The following is a 16523-nucleotide window of genomic DNA, read 5'->3' as shown; positions in this document are numbered from 1 at the left end:
CACTTTCCTTGAGGCAGGAGCCTCATGCTATGCGGCAACCGCCTCAACTCTTGAGGCAAGAGCCTCAACTCTTGAGGCAAGAACCTCAACTCTTGAGGCAAGAGCCTCAACTCTTGAGGCAAGAACCTCAACTCTTGAGGCAAGAGCCTCAATTCTTGAGGCAAGAACCTCAACTCTTGAGGCAAGAGCCTCAACTCTTGAGGCAAGAACCTCAACTCTTGAGGCAAGAACCTCAACTCTTGAGGCAAGAACCTCAACTCTTGAGGCAAGAGCCTCAACTCTTGAGGCAAGAACCTCAACTCTTGAGGCAAGAGCCTCAACTCTTGAGGCAAGAACCTCAACTCTTGAGGCAAGAACCTCAACTCTTGAGGCAAGAGCCTCAACTCTTGAGGCAAGAACCTCAACTCTTGAGGCTAGAACCTCAACTCTTGAGGCAAGAGCCTCAACTCTTGAGGCAAGAGCCTCTCTCTGCGCAGCCACCTCCTCAACCCTTGAGGCAGACGCAACTCTTGAGGCAGGAACCTCATGCTATGAGGCAGCCGCCTCAACGCATGCAGCAACCACATTCTTCACAGCATGAGCCTCTCTCTGCGCAGCTACCTCCTCAACCCTTGAGGCAGACGCAACTCTTGAGGCAGGAACCTCACAGGAGCCTCATGCTATGCGGCATCCTCCTCAAACCATGAGGCAGGAGCCTCATGCTATGCGGCATCCTCCTCAACCCTTGAGGCAGGAGCCTCATGCTATGCGGCAACCTCCTCTATCCATGAGGCAGCCTCATGCTATGCGGCATCCTCCTCAACCCATGAGGCAGGAGCCTCATGCTATGCGGCATCCTCCTCAACCCATGAGGCAGGAGTCTCATGCTATGAGGAGCCTCATGCTATGCGGCATCCTCCTCAAACCATGAGGCAGGAGCCTCATGCTATGCGGCAACCGCCTCAACCCATGAGGCAGGAGCCTCATACTATGCGGCATCCTCCTCAACGCATGCGGCATGAGCCTCATCCCTTGCGGCATGAGCCTCATCCCATGCAGCATGAGCCTCATACCATGCAGCATGAGCCTCATCCCATGCAGCATGAGCCTCATCCCATGCAGCATAAGCCGCACGCCATGCAACATGCTCTGCTTACCTTACAGCATGCTCTACATACAGCATGCTCTGCATACAGCATGCTCTGCATACCTTACCGCATGCTCCTCAGTCACACATCTTTGGTTGTTGCCAACTCACTAGACTGTCAAGCAGTTTCATAACGTTGCCTTCTAGTCTGCTGCTTTTGCACCAGTGAAACCCTCACTGAGAGAACTTAGCTTTTCTCGGATATGGTTCCTGTAGATGAGAAAGTGCTATTCTCCCTCCTTCTGATATTCCCTTGAGGACTCTGTCATTTGGAGAGGAGCCTTTAGCTGCTTAGCCTCCTATGGACTTTTATTTAAGCATAACATGCTTCCAGGGAGGGTAATGGTTCCACTTCAGTCGCTAACCCCGTCTGTTACCACACCTGCTCCCATAGACCTTGAGCTTTGTTGCAAGACATGCAGTCCAAGCTTAGTCCTTGTTAGAGGATTTTTTGTTTACGGAGTCAGTGTGTCACTGGGAAGTCGTTCAACAACCAGCAGAAGTGACTTGTTGTGACGCAGTGCGGCAACCTCAGCAACCCGATAAGGAGTTGTCTGTACGACCCAGACAGACTAGACAGCTTCGGGTTGTCGCTGTACTTCCTCGCTTCCCCATGGTTGACAGTTCACAGACTGTGCAGCAGTACCATGATCTTGTGTCCGGCTCCGTCAGACGACTAGCTTTTAAGAGCTCCCACAAGTCGTCGCTGTCTGGAGATTCTCAGATGGACTATGGATCTGACCAAGGAACTGGGCCTCCTGGTCAATTTTGAGGAGTCCCAGCTCGTCCCATCCCAGACCATTGTCTACCTGGGTATGGATCTTCAGAGTCGAGCTTTTCGGGCTTTTCCGTCGGCCCCAAGGATCTACTAAGCCCTAGATTGCATCCAGAGCATGCTGAGAAGGAACCGATGCTCAGTCAGGTAGTAGATGAGTCTAACAGGGACACTTTCATCGCTGGCCCTGTTCATCGAGTTAGGGAGACGCCACCTCCGCCCCCTTCAGTATCATCTAGCGGCTCACTGGATAAAGGACATGACGCTAGAGACGATCTCAGTTCCTGTTTCCGAAGAGAGGAGGTCTACTCTCACGTGGTGAAAGAACAGCTTTCTTCTCAAGGAAGTCTACCTTTGGCTGTTCAGAAACCCGACCGCCGTCTCTTCTCTGACGCATCAGACACGGGCTGGGGTGCGACTTTGGACGGACAGGAATGCTCGGGAACATGGAATCAGGAGCTAAGGACACTTCACATCTATTGCAAGGAGCTGTTGGCGGTTCATCTGGCCTTGATAAACTTCAAGTCCCTCCAGCTTAACAAGGTGGTGGAGGTGGACTCTGACAACACCACAGCCTTGGCTTACATCTCCAAGCAGGGAGGGACTCATTCGTGGAAGTTGTTCTAGATCGCAAGGGACCTCCTCATCTGGTTAAAAGATCGAAAGCTCACGCTGGTAACGAGGTTCATTCAGGGCGATATGAATGTCATGGCAGATCGCCTTAGCCGGAAGGGTCAGGTCATCCCCACAGAGTGGACCCTTCACAAGAATGTTTGCAGCAGACTTTGGGCCCTGTGGGGTCAGCCAACCATAGATCTGTTCGCTACCTCGATAACCTAGAGGCTCCCGTTGTATTGTTCTCCGATTCCAGACCCAGCAGCAGTTCACGTGGATGCTTTTCTGCTGGATTGGTCCCATCTCGACCTGTATGCATTCCCGCCGTTCAAGATTGTCAACAGGGTACTTCAGAAGTTCGCCTCTCGCAAAGGGACACGGCTGACGTTGGTTGGCTCCGGTCTGGCCCGCGAGAGAATGGTTCATAGAGGTACTGCAATGGCTGGTCGACATTCCCAGGACTCTTCCTCTAGGAGTGGACCTTCTACGTCTACCTCACGTAAAGAAGGTACATCCAAACCTCCACGCTCTTCGTCTGACTGCCTTCAGACTTTCGAAAGACTCTCAAGAGCTAGGGGCTTTTCGAAGGAGGCAGCCAGAGCGATTGCCAGAGCAAGGAGGACATCCACTCTCAGAGTCTATCAGTCTAAAGGGGAAGTCTTCCGAAGCTGGTACAAGGCCAATGCAGTTTCCTCATCCAGTACCACTGTAACCCAGATTGCTAACTTCCTGTTACATCTAAGGAACGTAAGATCCCTTTCAGCTCCTACGATTAAGGGTTACAGAAGTATGTTGGCAGCGGTTTTCCGCCACAGAGGCTTGGATCTTTCCACCAACAAAGATCTACAGGACCTCCTTAGGTTTTTTGAGACCTCAAAGGAACGTCGGTTGTCCACTCCAGGCTGGAATCTAGACGTGGTCCTAAGGTTCCTTATGTCATCAAGATTTGAACCTCTCCAATCGGCCTCTTTTAAGGACCTCACATTAAAAACTCTTTTCCTCGTGTGCTTGACAACAGCTAAAAGAGTAAGTGAGATCCACGCCTTCAGCAGGAACATAGTTTTCACATCTGAAACGGCTACATGTTCCTTGCAGCTCGGTTTTTTGCTAAAACGAGCTTCCTTCACGTCCTTGGCCTAAGTCATTCGAGATCCCAAGCCTGTCCAACTTGGTGGGGGACGAACTGGAGGGAGTTCTTTGCCCAGTTAGAGCTCTTAGGTACTATCTAAAAAGGTCATAACCTTTACGAGGACAATCAGAAGCCTTATGGTGTGCTATCAAGAAGCCTTCTCTTCCAAGGTCTAAGAACTCAGTTTCTTACCTATTCAGGCTCCTGATTAGGGAAGCACATTCTCATCTGAAGGAAGAAGACCTTGCTTTGCTGAAGGTAAGGACGCATGAAGTAAGAGCTGTCGCTACTTCAGTGGCCTTCAAACAGAACCGTTCTCTGCAGAGTGTTATGGATGCAACCTATTGGAGAAGCAAGTCAGTGTTCGCATCATTCTATCTCAAAGATGTCCAGTCTCTTTACGAGAACTGCTACACCCTGGGACCATTCGTAGCAGCGAGTGCAGTAGTAGGTGAGGGCTCAGCCACTACATTCCCATAATCCCATAACCTTTTTTAATCTTTCTCTTGAAATTCTTTTTATTGTTGTTTTTGGGTTGTACGGAAGGCTAAGAAGTCTTCCGCATCCTGTTGATTTGGCGGGTGGTCAAATTCTTTCTTGAGAAGCGCCTAGATTAGAGGTTGTGATGAGGTCCTTTAGTATGGGTTGCAGCCCTTCATACTTCGGCACCTAGGAGTCGTTCAGCATCCTGAGAGGACCGCTAGGCTCAGTTAGGAAGACGTACTTAAAAAAGGCAGAGTAATAGTTCAAGTCGACTTCCTTACCAGGTACTTATTTATTTTATGTTTGTTATTTTGAATAACTGATAAAATGAAATACGGGATACTTAGCTTCTAATGTTAACATGTATGCTGGTCTCCACCCACCACCCTGGGTGTGAATCAGCTACATGATCATCGGGTAAGATTAATATTGAAAAATGTTATTTTCATTAGTAAAATAAATTTTTGAATATACTTACCCGATGATCATGAATTTAAGGACCCGCCCTTCCTCCCCATAGAGAACCAGTGGACCGAGGAGAAAATTGAGTTCTTGTTGACAAGAAGTACTTGAGTACCTGCTCACAGATGGCGCTGTTGTGTACACCCCCACCTGTATAGCGATCGCTGGCGTATCCCGACCTTAGATTTCTGTCGGGCAACGGAGTTGACAGCTACATGATCATCGGGTAAGTATATTCAAAAATTTATTTTACTAATGAAAATAACATTTTTCTGTTCACTCCCCCTGCAAAATGCCTCCCCCTCTGGGAACCACCACACTATCAGGCAGTTGATGACAACTAACTAATCATTGGTACAACCATTTGCCTTCTGCATTTTAGTTCTCAAACTCACAAACCTCATCATAATTCTCTTGACATCACTGATCGCTTACAAAACTACGTACAGCAACTGAAGTATGAGGTGAAGAGATTTGTTTAAGCTTTTTAGGTACAAATCCCTACATTCACCCAGTAAGAGAAAAACATAAGGAGCGCTAATGGCCGAGACTAAAGGCAAACGATTCACATAGCTATTTATACATGATGAAATTGAACAGATTTAGCAAATCTTTCACAGTATTTAAAAGGAAAACACTTCACCTAAAGAAATCATATTTTAAATATTTAACTTAGCCGGTGAATATATAATAGCTGCAACTCTGCGGCTCGACAGAAAACACACTCAAAAAACTCGCGAGCGATCGCTATGAAGGTTGCGGGTGTGCCCACCAGCGCCAACTGTCGGCCAGATACCACTCTTGCATGTAAACAAACCCTTCAATTCTTCTCTGTCGACGTTGACGACAAGACGTATCAATACTCGCTGTAGAACCTGGAGTTTTCTCAACATATTTGGTGAAGTACTTCATTTTGGTTTGAGCTTTCGCAGTGCAGGTGTTTTATCTTCATCTTAAATCTTGAACTCGTTTTTGGATAGATTTAATTTTTGATGACAAGAGAGAGAGTATGGACTTTCTTTGACTTTTAAATGGCCGACCCTTCCCTTCCTTAGACGGAAGTGTGTTTTAGGCTTTTAGCAATTATCTTATCACGTTATAAATTAATTATAGATTTTCCTCTATATATTTTATATCTCAACTGCCTTTATTAGGCCTCTTCGATTAGCTTTCCATTTATAATAAACATCAAAATAAATTTTAATGATTTGTTTATATGCGACCTTTCCTGAGAGTAGGCGGTCCTAACTTGGAAACCGAAGTTAAACAACGTTGAGCCCTTTTCAATCGTAAATAACTTTTACAGAGCTAATGATTTAAAACTTATTAAATGAAATATTTTTAGTAAATATTTTATGATAGTTTTTTTCTTTGAATAGTCTTCGTACTGTTTCAAAGATGAACTAACGTTTAGTTTATTTATGCTACGCAGTTTGCGCTCTATCGTTACGATAGAGAGAGAGAGTATCACGGTTTCACTTTGCAGAAAGAGTTAATCGATTCTGACGTTTTGTTCTTTTTTCTTTCAAAGCTTAAATGTTTTAAAGACTATTTTAAAGGAACTTTTAATTGAAAAACCTTTCAGTTTTTTCCTTTGGTCAAATAACCTGTTTATTGACGAAAGGTAAGTGGGCTCTTCTCTTCGGTGCGAAATCAAGAGAGAGAGAGAGAGAGAGATAGAGACGGAGAGAGAGAGAGGAGAGAGAACGTTCCGATCTTTATCTCGTCCCAAGCGAGTAACGTTGTTCTCGAGTTACTCTCGTCCCTAGTCTCTGTACGGGGAGAAAGGATAAAACGTTTTTAGTTTTTATTCTCGTCCCAAGGCACTTTACGGTGAGAGATTGAAAACGTAGTTTTGAATGAACTAGTGTTTAGTCTCTTCCCCAGCCACTGATTTTTTTATCTTAAAATATGTTTACTGTTTTTTGCTGGTATTAATGTGCTTACATTATACGACTGATTTCGCAATTATAACCTTTTGATAGAGGGTAGAATTGCGTGCTTCAGGTAGAAATCAGTTTTATTCATACCTAATGTGAATTGTTAAAAAATTCGATTTCAGTGAATTAAGTGCAAAACAGAAAATTGTAGTGATAAAGTGATATTGCGCAAAGTGTTATCAGTGTTGCGACCGAGGGTTCGTCTGTTCGTGCCTGTCGTTCGCCTAGTCCGGGACCTCTTGCAAGCTCCCAAGCCCAGGGGAGAAGTAATGTCGTACGACTTATGGGTTCGAGAGGCCTTGATCAGCGAACAGACGTTCCCTCTTTGGTATCAGGTGTATCTTACCAAGATCACCCCTACCATAAGGCGAGAGAGACGATTTTCTCCTCGTCATCCGAAGGCTTTTCGTATAAGAAACCGTTGAACAAGGTTTCGAGGCCCTTTAAGCGAAAGTCAGTCCTTTCAGGACAGGTCCAGCGTCCTGTTTTTAACCATTAGGACAGCTCTGACCCTATGCAGTCATCGGAAGACTGCTCGCCGCCTAAACAAAAGCGTAACACAGACTCCGAGAGTCTTTTTGTAGGCAAGGTTTTGCAGTCACAGACGTTACCCTCGTCTCTTACCGCAACCATTCCCGTTGATCCTGAATGGGTTGTACGGCAAGACATGCAGAATAAGCTTGCCTCCCTTATGGAAGACTATTCTGCCGATAAGTCCGTTGAGCCTAGCCGTTTATCTCATCGAGATCCTGGCCTTCAGCCACCCTAACGTTCCTTTGTGCGTCCTGTTGACGTTGGCGTAGCCAAGTCACGTCAGTCAGGTTGTTTAGAACCACACTCGATGCTGTCTCGTGTGGATTTTCAGCCACATTTGGACGTTAGGCCACTTGCTGATGCTCCTGTTGACGTTCAGGACGTTCGCCAACAATCGGAGTTGACTTGTTTTGACGCTGAGCGTCAACCTCCGCATTCTAGAGTTGTTTTGACTGCTCAGACTAGGCGGTCAAAGCAGTCTCGAGTGGACGCTGTGCGTCCTCACGCACCTGTTGTTGTTGACAGTTCACAGACTGTCAAGCAGTTACATGACGTTGCATCCTGGTCCGCTACTAATGCACCAGTGTGTGTGGACTCTGCTTGTAAAGCATTGCCACCACGGTAGGTCTCTCCCTTGCTTGAGACTCGGCTATTGTCGGACAAGGTTCCTTCAGATGAGGAAGTTGCTGTTCCCCCTCCTACTGATATTCCCTTGAGGACTCTGTCAGACGGAGAGGAGCCTAAAGCTGCTTAGCCCTCTATGGACTTTAAATAAATCATGCTGATTTTTAAGGATCTTTGTCCGGATCTTTTTGTAACTGCTGCTCCTCGTTCGCCTAAACGTCAGAGCTTACACTAGGCCTAGCTACTTCAAAGCCGTTGTTTTATAAGCTAGTGCTCTCTCGCTCTTCTAAGAGAGCTTTACGTTTGCTAGGCGACTGGTTTATCACCAGGAGGAGTTTGGGGGAGACAGCCTTTGCTTTCCCTACTTTTAAGCTGGCTTATAGAGCGAGAGTCTGATATGACACGAGAGAAGTTCTCGGCTTGGGAGTTCCTGCCTCTGCCCAGATAGACTTCTCAAACCTCATAGACTCTCCCTGGCGCCTGGCCATGAGACGCTCCAAGATTTTACAGGTCGACTTCAGAGCTATTTTCGAGCGTTTGAAGTTTTGCTGTACAATTATGTCATGCATAAACAAGGCTTTCAGGGATGGCTCCAATGATCTGACAGCCACGTTCTCTGCAGGAACAAGTCCCTCAGGGATGGCTCCAATGATCTGGCAGCCATGTTTACTGCAGGAGTACGTAAGAGGCAAGTGCGCTCAATGTGTTCATTGTCAAGACAAACTTCACGATGAAGTCTACCAGGCTGTCTTGACAGCATTTATGGAAGGCGACTGGATGGTCTCTCTCGACCTTCAGGAGGCATACTTCCACATTCCTATACACCCGGATTCCCAACCGTTTCTGAGGTTTGTTTACAGGAATGTGGGGTACCAGTTTCGAGCCCTGTGCTTTGGCCTTAGTCCTGCGCCTCTCGTGTTTACGAGGCTCATGAGGAATGTGGCAAAATCCCTCCATCTATCGGGGATCCGAGCCTCCCTGTACTTGGACGACTGGCTTCTCAGAGCATCGTCCAGTCTTCGCTGTCTGCAGGATCTACATTGGACGTTGAGTCTGGCCAGGGAGTTGGGACTTTTGGTCAACCTAAAAGTCCCAACTGATCCCATCCCAGATTATTCTATATTTGGGGATGGAGATTCGCAGTCAAGCCCTGCTCGAAGTCCAACTAATGCTGAAAAGAAAACGTTTATTCAGTCAGGAGTTGGAACAGTCTCGTAGGGACTCTCTCATCCCTGGAGCAGTTTGTCTCACTAGGGAGACTACCCCTTCTGCCTCTCCGGTTCCATCTAGCCTCTCACTGGAACTAGGACAAGACATTAGAGACGGTATCATTCCCAGTCTCCGAACCAGTAAAGGCATGCCTGAAATGGTGGGACAGCAATATCAGTCTGAGAGAGGGACTATCCCTAGCAGTCAAGAACCCAAACCACGTGTTGTCCTCAGACGCGTCGGGTTTGGGTTGGGGTGCGACCCTGGACGGTCGGGAATGCTCGGGTCTGTGGACCTCAAGTCAGAAGAGCATGCACATCAACGGCAAGGAGCTATTAGCAGTCCACTTGGCCTTGATGATATTAGAAAGCTTCTTCGAAACTAAGTGGTAGAGGTCAACTCAGACAACACCACAACTTTGGCGTACATCTCCAAGCAAGGAGGCACACACTCCTTCACGCTGCTCGAGATCGCAAGTGACCTTCTCTTATGGTCAAGAATTCGAGGCATCTCCCTGTTGACGAGATTCATCCAGGGGGACTTGAACGTCTTGGCAGACTGTCTCAGTCGGAGGGGTCAGGTGATACCCACGGAATGGACCCTCCACAAGGACGTGGGCAAGAGTCTTTGGGCTACTTGGGGTCAACCCACCATAGACCTCTTTGCCTCCTCGTTGACCAAAAGGTTACCAATCTATTGCTCTCCAGTCCTAGATACAGAAGCAATCTACATAGACGCGTTTCTACTGGATTGGTCTTTTATGGACTTATATGCATTCCCACCATTCAAGATAGTCAACAAGGTACTGCAGAAGTTCGCCTCTCACGAAGGGACAAGGTTGACGTTGGTTGCTACCCTCTGGCCCGCGAGAGAGTGGTTCACCGAGGTACTTCAATGGCTGGTAGACTTTCCAAGAAGTCTTCCTCTAAGGGTAGATCTGTTACGTCAGCCCCACGTAAAGAATGTCCATCAAAGCCTCCCCGCTCTTCGTCTGACTTCCTTCAGACTATCGAAAGACTCTCAAGAGCTAGAGGCTTTTCGAAGGAGGCAGTCAGTGCGATTGCAAGAGCTAGGAGAGCTTCTACCATTAGAGTATACCAGTCGAAGTGGGAAGTCTTTCAAGACTGGTGCAAGTCAGCATCTGTGTCCTCGTCCAGTACCTCTGTAGCCCAAATCGCAGATTTTCTTTTACATCTGAGAAAGGTTCGCTCCCTTTCAGCTCCCACGATTAAGGGCTACAGGAGCATGTTGGCTTCGGTCTTTCGACATAGAGGCTTAGATCTTTCCAACAATAAAGATCTCCAAGATCTCCTTAAGTCTTTCGAGACCTCTAAGGAACGTCGTTTGGCAACTCCTGGATGGAACTTAGACGTGGTCCTAAGGTTCCTCATGTCAGACAGGTTTGAGCCATTACATTCAGCCTCCCTGAAGGATCTCACCCTCAAGACACTTTTCCTAGTGTGGTTGGCTTCGGCTAAAAGGGTCAGTGAACTTCATGCCTTCAGTAAGAACATCGGCTTTTCTACAGAAAAAAGCCACTTGTTCACTTCAACTTGGTTTCCTGGCCAAAAATGAACTGCCTTCTCGTCCTTGGCCTAAATCTTTTGATATTCCTTGCTTATCAGAGATCGTAGGCAACGAACTGGAAAGAGTATTATGTCCTGTTAGAGCTCTTAAGTTCGATTTAGCCCGTACTAAGTCATTACGAGGTAAATCTGAGGCATTATGGTGCTCAGTTAAGAAACCTTCATTGCCTATGTCAAAGAATGCTTTGTCATATTTTATCAGATTTTTTTAATACGAGAAGCTCATTCTCACTTGAATGAGAAAGACCGATGTTTGCTTAAGGTTAAGACGCACGAAGTTAGAGATATAGCAACCTCCGTGGCCTTCAAGCAAAATAAATCTCTGCAAAGTATTATGGACGCGACTTTTTGGAGAAGCAAGTCAGTGTTCGCGTCATTTTACTTAAAAGATGTCCAGACTCTTTACGAGGGCTGCTACACACTGGGTCCATTCGTAGCAGCGAGTGCAGTAGTGGGTGAGGGTTCTACCACTACACTTCCCTAATTCCAATATCCTTTTAATCTGTCTCTTGAAATGTTTTTAATATTGTTTTATGGGTTGTTCGGAAGGCTAAGAAGCCTTTCGCATCCTGGTTGATTTGGCGGGTGGTCAAAGTCATTTCTTGAGAGCGCCCAGATTAGGGGTTTGATGAGGTCCTGTTGTATGGGTTGCAGCCCTTGATACTTCAGCTCCTGGGAGTCTTTCAGCATCCTAAGAGGATCGCTGGGCTCCGTGAGGAAGACAGACTTACAAGGCAGAGTAATCGTCCAAGTCAACTTCCTTACCAGGTACCTATATATTTTGGTTTTGTTATATTGATAACTGTCAAAATGAAAAAACTCTTAGCTTATACGCTGTAAACTTAATTAACTCTGGTCTCTACCCACCGCCTTGGGTGTGAATCAGCTATTATATATTCACCGGCTAAGTTAAATATTTAAAAATGATATTTTAATTATAAAATAAATTTTTGAATATACTTACCCGGTGAATATATAAATTAAAGACCCTCCCTTCCTCCCCAATAGAGACGCAGCGGGACGAGAAGAATTGAAGGGTTTGTTTACATGCAAGAGTGGTATCTGGCTGACAGTTGGCGCTGGTGGGCACACCCGCAACCTTCATAGCGATCGCTCGCGAGTTTTTTGAGTGTGTTTTCTGTCGAGCCGCAGAGTTGCAGCTATTATATATTCACCTGGTAAGTATATTCAAAAATTTATTTTATAATTAAAATATCATTTTTCCATGCCAACTACATAATAATAAACTTTTGCCAAGGGGGCTTATTTCATCGAAAGGAGTGATGAAATATCCAGACTAGCATCTCGGCACATAGGAGACAAGCAGTTATTTTAGAGGGATATAAGAATCCAGGCTACCATCTCAGCCTTCTGCCATGCAAAATGTAGGTATCCAAAAGAGCGGCCAGAAATGTGGTAGTCTGAGGGTTATGCAGTAGAAGAGTCAAAAGTAATTATAGAATTTGAGGCTACAAGGGTATCTGAAATCTCGGATGTGCTATGTACCATTATAACTCCTACTGAATAGTGCACTAAAATCACTAGCTACTACTTGAAGGGTTAGGCTAGGGTTTGAAACAGGACAGGATAGTCCTGAAATATTACCCCATATCAAAAACTCATTGGTTTCTGGGCTTCCACAAAAAAGTTAATGATGTTAAATTCTTATTATTACTTACTAAGCTACAACCCTACTAGGAAAAGCAGGATGCTATAAGCCCAAGGGCTCCAACAGGAAATTAAATGGATAATAGAACAAGATTAGGTAACTGATTAGTTTTATTAAAGTCAAAACGTCTGGGATATAGAAGGCTTAAAGAATAAGGAAAACTAGAAATACTGTACTAGCCTTTTTTTTGTCATTAAGATAACAAATTAATGACTTTATCCACAGTAAAGAGGGAGAATTGAAGGTATATCTAGTCTTAGAATTAACTGTCTTCAAATACTTCAGGGAAAGACAGCATTAGAACTTACCTTAGACAACATATTAGAGAGATTTTTTAGCAAAAACTTATGTAAGGTTTAAAAGAGATATTTTCAAGACATTAGTGATCTTCCTGTAATAAACGATAAAATAAAACGTATTGCACGTCAATCCAGTTGATTACATCATGTGTGGTAGTTGCTGTACATTTGCTCAAGTTCAGGTTCATGGATACAGGCAAAGCCTTTGTAAAGATGCATGTAGTATACTTGTGTTATAATTTTGTTTTATGTATTTCTTTCTTTCGTATTAATTATCTTTTTCTCCACTTCTGATTTAAACTTTGGTTTTTCTTTCTTATATTTTTTTCTCTGAATTTAAATAATCCTATTTTCATTAAGTCTTCGTAATAGTAGGACTCATTTCTGTAATAAAAATACCATTCAGTGTTTACATATAACCAACTAATGTTAACCCATGATGAGCTAGTGTACGAACAAGCAAAAAAATGTAACACAAGTGCCATTAAAAAAATGATGCAACCAATCAGCTTTAGCAGAAATATCACTAACTTTATTAAAGAGCGAAACACCATCTATACTTTAGCAAGTGAAGTGATATAAGGATCCAGACAACCAACTTGGTCCTCTGCTTTACAATTTAAGTGTCTAAAATAGCAACTAGGGAAGCAGGAATGCAACGGATTAGCTCCAGAAGGATGTAAGGTAATTGAAGAATTTTAGGCTATGTGGGAGGATCTCGACTGAAAGGCAAAATGAACATCCAGAACCCTTACTAGATAGCACACTATTACCACTACACCCTAGTTAATAGGTCAGGTTGAGGTTAGCAAATGGACAGGTAAGATCAGAATTAGCTCCTACATCCGAAGACTCTCTGGTATATTTAGATTAAACAAAGGAAGCTAAATAAGTTGATAGCTCTGAAGCCCATGACTGTCAAAACTTGATTAGTTAAGTGTGTATTAGATAAAGGTGCTGGCATGTCATATTTATCATCATCCCCACTATAAACAACTAGACCAGTCTTCCCTGGATATCCCCTAGAACTAAAAGCAAGTTTCATTAGTACTCGAAATTGGAATATATGTTCCCTCTGAGGAACAGTAAGGCATTTGTATGCCTCACAATAGCAGTTTAAATCACAGCACTGTCACTGTGTAGTAATTACCAACAAGTCCAGAGAAAGACATTTTAAAGCTTTATAAAACATATACCAATCTGGAAAAGATGTACAGTACTGTACTTCAAAGTTGAACCGATATCAACTGAGGAACTAAAATAACAAATAGGCCCTGGTACTTTGCTTCTTGCCATTAACTGCTACTGTTTCATTACTTTACTAGAGGCATGTATCTAAGAAAAGTAAAGAAAGTGAAAATTTTATTATATTTTAGGGGTAAACATATATAAACCAAGCTTCTGGACGAAAGGTAATATGAACATCAGGGGAGTATAAAGAAAGCAAATTTTATGATTAAAATTCCATTGTTTGATTTTTATATGAAGACTACCTGTAATTATTTTTGCAACTTTTTACAAGTTTACATACTGTACAGTACTGCAATATGACTGCAATATATCTAAAGCAAACTGTTTTGGAGAAACATGCCTCTTCACAAAAAGATGGTTACTAGTTCTACAGAGAAACGGAACTTTTGAAACTTCATATTATCAAAATAACAAGACCAAAATGCTCCAGTTAATTCTTTGGAGGGAGAAGACAATTGATATTGAATTTGATTAACATTGTTTCATATTTATGTTTATATTAGTGTTACTGTTCAGCATTGTTCATACATCCTTTAATTCTTCATCATTTCAGGAACTGAAGATTATATGCTACATACAAGACATGGTGTATACAGTACACTTAGATTTCCATAAACCTGTATCGGAAGATTTTGAATTAAAAACGGGAAATGGCACTGGAAAAGTAGATGTAATGTTAAATAAATTAGAACCTGGTGTACGATGGAGTAATATTGGTAAAGCTCTGGAGGGAAATGGAAATTACGTAAAATCAAAGGATAAAGAGGTAAATATAATTTTATGTTTTTCAGTTATGGGTAAATACAGTAAACTTCTATAGTATTATGAGAAATTCATGTTTCCCCATTATAATTTGCCAAAGTCTGGTACAGTAGTAGGTGAGGTCATTGTGGATGGAATCTTATAATTGAAAAAATAGCACATGAGGAAATAGCTCATCTTATAAAGGCTCATGTAATTGTTGGTGAGAGAAGTGCTAGAACATTTTATTTTTATGAAAAGTACAGTAAATGATAGTTATAAAGATTTTGATATACAAGTATTTGGACCAAATAGTTATTCACGTAGAAAGTGGACAAGATAGGAATTAAATGTAAAGAAAACTCCTTAAATGCCTCAACTCTTAAAGGGAAAATATGCCAAGCTATACTTTATAGTTATGTTGAATATGAATAGATAGTGTGATGATTTTTATTACAGGATCAATATTCCAATCATAGATACCCTCCAGGGTATGATATTGGTCAAATAGTATATGATTTTGTTATTCAACACATAAAGCCAACATAACCCATGTTTGTCTTCAGAATGTAAAAGCTCTAAGATGGTATTAATCCAAATATTTGAATAGTATTAAGACATTAAAACTGAAAGCATTTTGGTAATTTATTTGCACAATTTGTATTATTTCTAGAAAGTTTAATGTTTGCACTATTTTAGGATGAAGGTAGGAGTTACCAGTGTATTAACTGTTGATTAAATAGCTAATGTACAATGTTTAATGATAAGTACGTTATTACTGTACTCATGTATTACTATAACACTAAGAAGTCGCAGATAAAGATTGTGCTAAAATGATCCTCACTCTTAAGTTCATACATTTCAATCACAGCATCCAATGTAGAATTTAAGACATTAATTTATGCTATATTTCCTGAATGAAATGTTTATATTGTTTGAATGAAATGTTTATATTGTTTAATCACAACTCCTCAATCATAAAATAGCTCACATTTTCTGTCGTGAATTACCAGAGACTCTGTCTTCTATCCATAAAAGAATGACATTCCATATGTACGATATGTGTCCTTAGGGAAGAATTAACTACTCTCATCACTGTTCACTAAATTATACAGAATATCCTAAGCAAACTATCAACTGTCATTTTGGCAAATATTTGAACTTTTTCACCTTACCAATACTTGAAGTCACTTTATAAAAGGAATTTTTTGGGCTCAAGCCATGTCATCCTGATGGAAGGTTCCTAATAGTAGCTTCCAAGGGATATATGAACTACAGTGATATTCCCAGAGAATTTACCTTTAGGTGTCCAGAATTCTAACTCCTGGCTCGAATATCCTTAACATTCTCTTAAGGATATCGCATAAATCAGGGGACGTATATCTTGATACGACACATAGCGATCTTCACCCCGAATAGCGTTTTCGCTTTGAGGGGGGAAGAGTGGCAATTTTGGAAGGGGAGCCGTTATCAAGGTTACCCTATTTCCCATACTACTATTGGGTATCAAGATGGCGCCATATTCAAGATGGCGGTCATTCCTAATTTTGTAGCGATTTCGCACGGTGGTGTTCCCTGTTGATCTAACCTTTTCGATCGATTCTGCGAGGATTATTATGCAATCTCCAGCTTCTTTCGCCTCTGGAAAGTTGAGTATTGATTCTTTACAATGTGTATATTTTAGCTCCTGTTTCACAGTGAATTTAAGAGTAATTTATTGTGCTTAGGAGCTAGGCCTGTTATGGGAGGCGCCATGGGCGCTGTCGTTCGTTAGGCATGTGTAATTTAGTTAGTAGAACAACATTCCCGGTTGAAATAGCATTAATTAATTGATTATGAAAGCTATTTAGACATAATTATACTTGTGAAGATATTTATGGTATGCATAACTTTTCCTCTTTCTATGTTGATCGTATACATTAGAATTTCGGTGATTTAGGTAACCTAACCTAGGCGATGTAGTATACTTTCAGACATTTCCCCGTTTACCGTCGTGTATCGTTTTATCAATTCAGGCGGAGATAGATATCTCCCAGAATTATTATATAAACCGATACTCGTCTCCAGTGGAGATTTAAGG

At 42.8% G+C, this 16523-nt stretch overlaps 1 protein-coding gene across 7 annotated transcripts in view; it reads left to right on the top strand.

Annotated features, from left to right (window-relative positions):
* Positions 1-16523, top strand: part of LOC137622964 (cytochrome b5 reductase 4) — a 200037-nt gene that overhangs the window by 124428 nt on the left and 59086 nt on the right. For all 7 annotated transcript variants that reach the window (XM_068353564.1, XM_068353559.1, XM_068353565.1 and 4 more), the window contains one exon: positions 14256-14468. In XM_068353564.1, coding sequence (XP_068209665.1) covers positions 14256-14468 — 213 coding nt within the window. The remainder of the gene's footprint in view (positions 1-14255; positions 14469-16523) is intronic.

The sequence above is a fragment of the Palaemon carinicauda genome, chromosome 30 (genome assembly GCF_036898095.1).
Source record: "Palaemon carinicauda isolate YSFRI2023 chromosome 30, ASM3689809v2, whole genome shotgun sequence".
Taxonomy (NCBI): Eukaryota; Metazoa; Arthropoda; class Malacostraca; order Decapoda; family Palaemonidae; genus Palaemon; species Palaemon carinicauda.
Note: the sequence above shows the minus strand (reverse complement) of the source record. Positions and strands in the feature narration are given on the sequence as shown.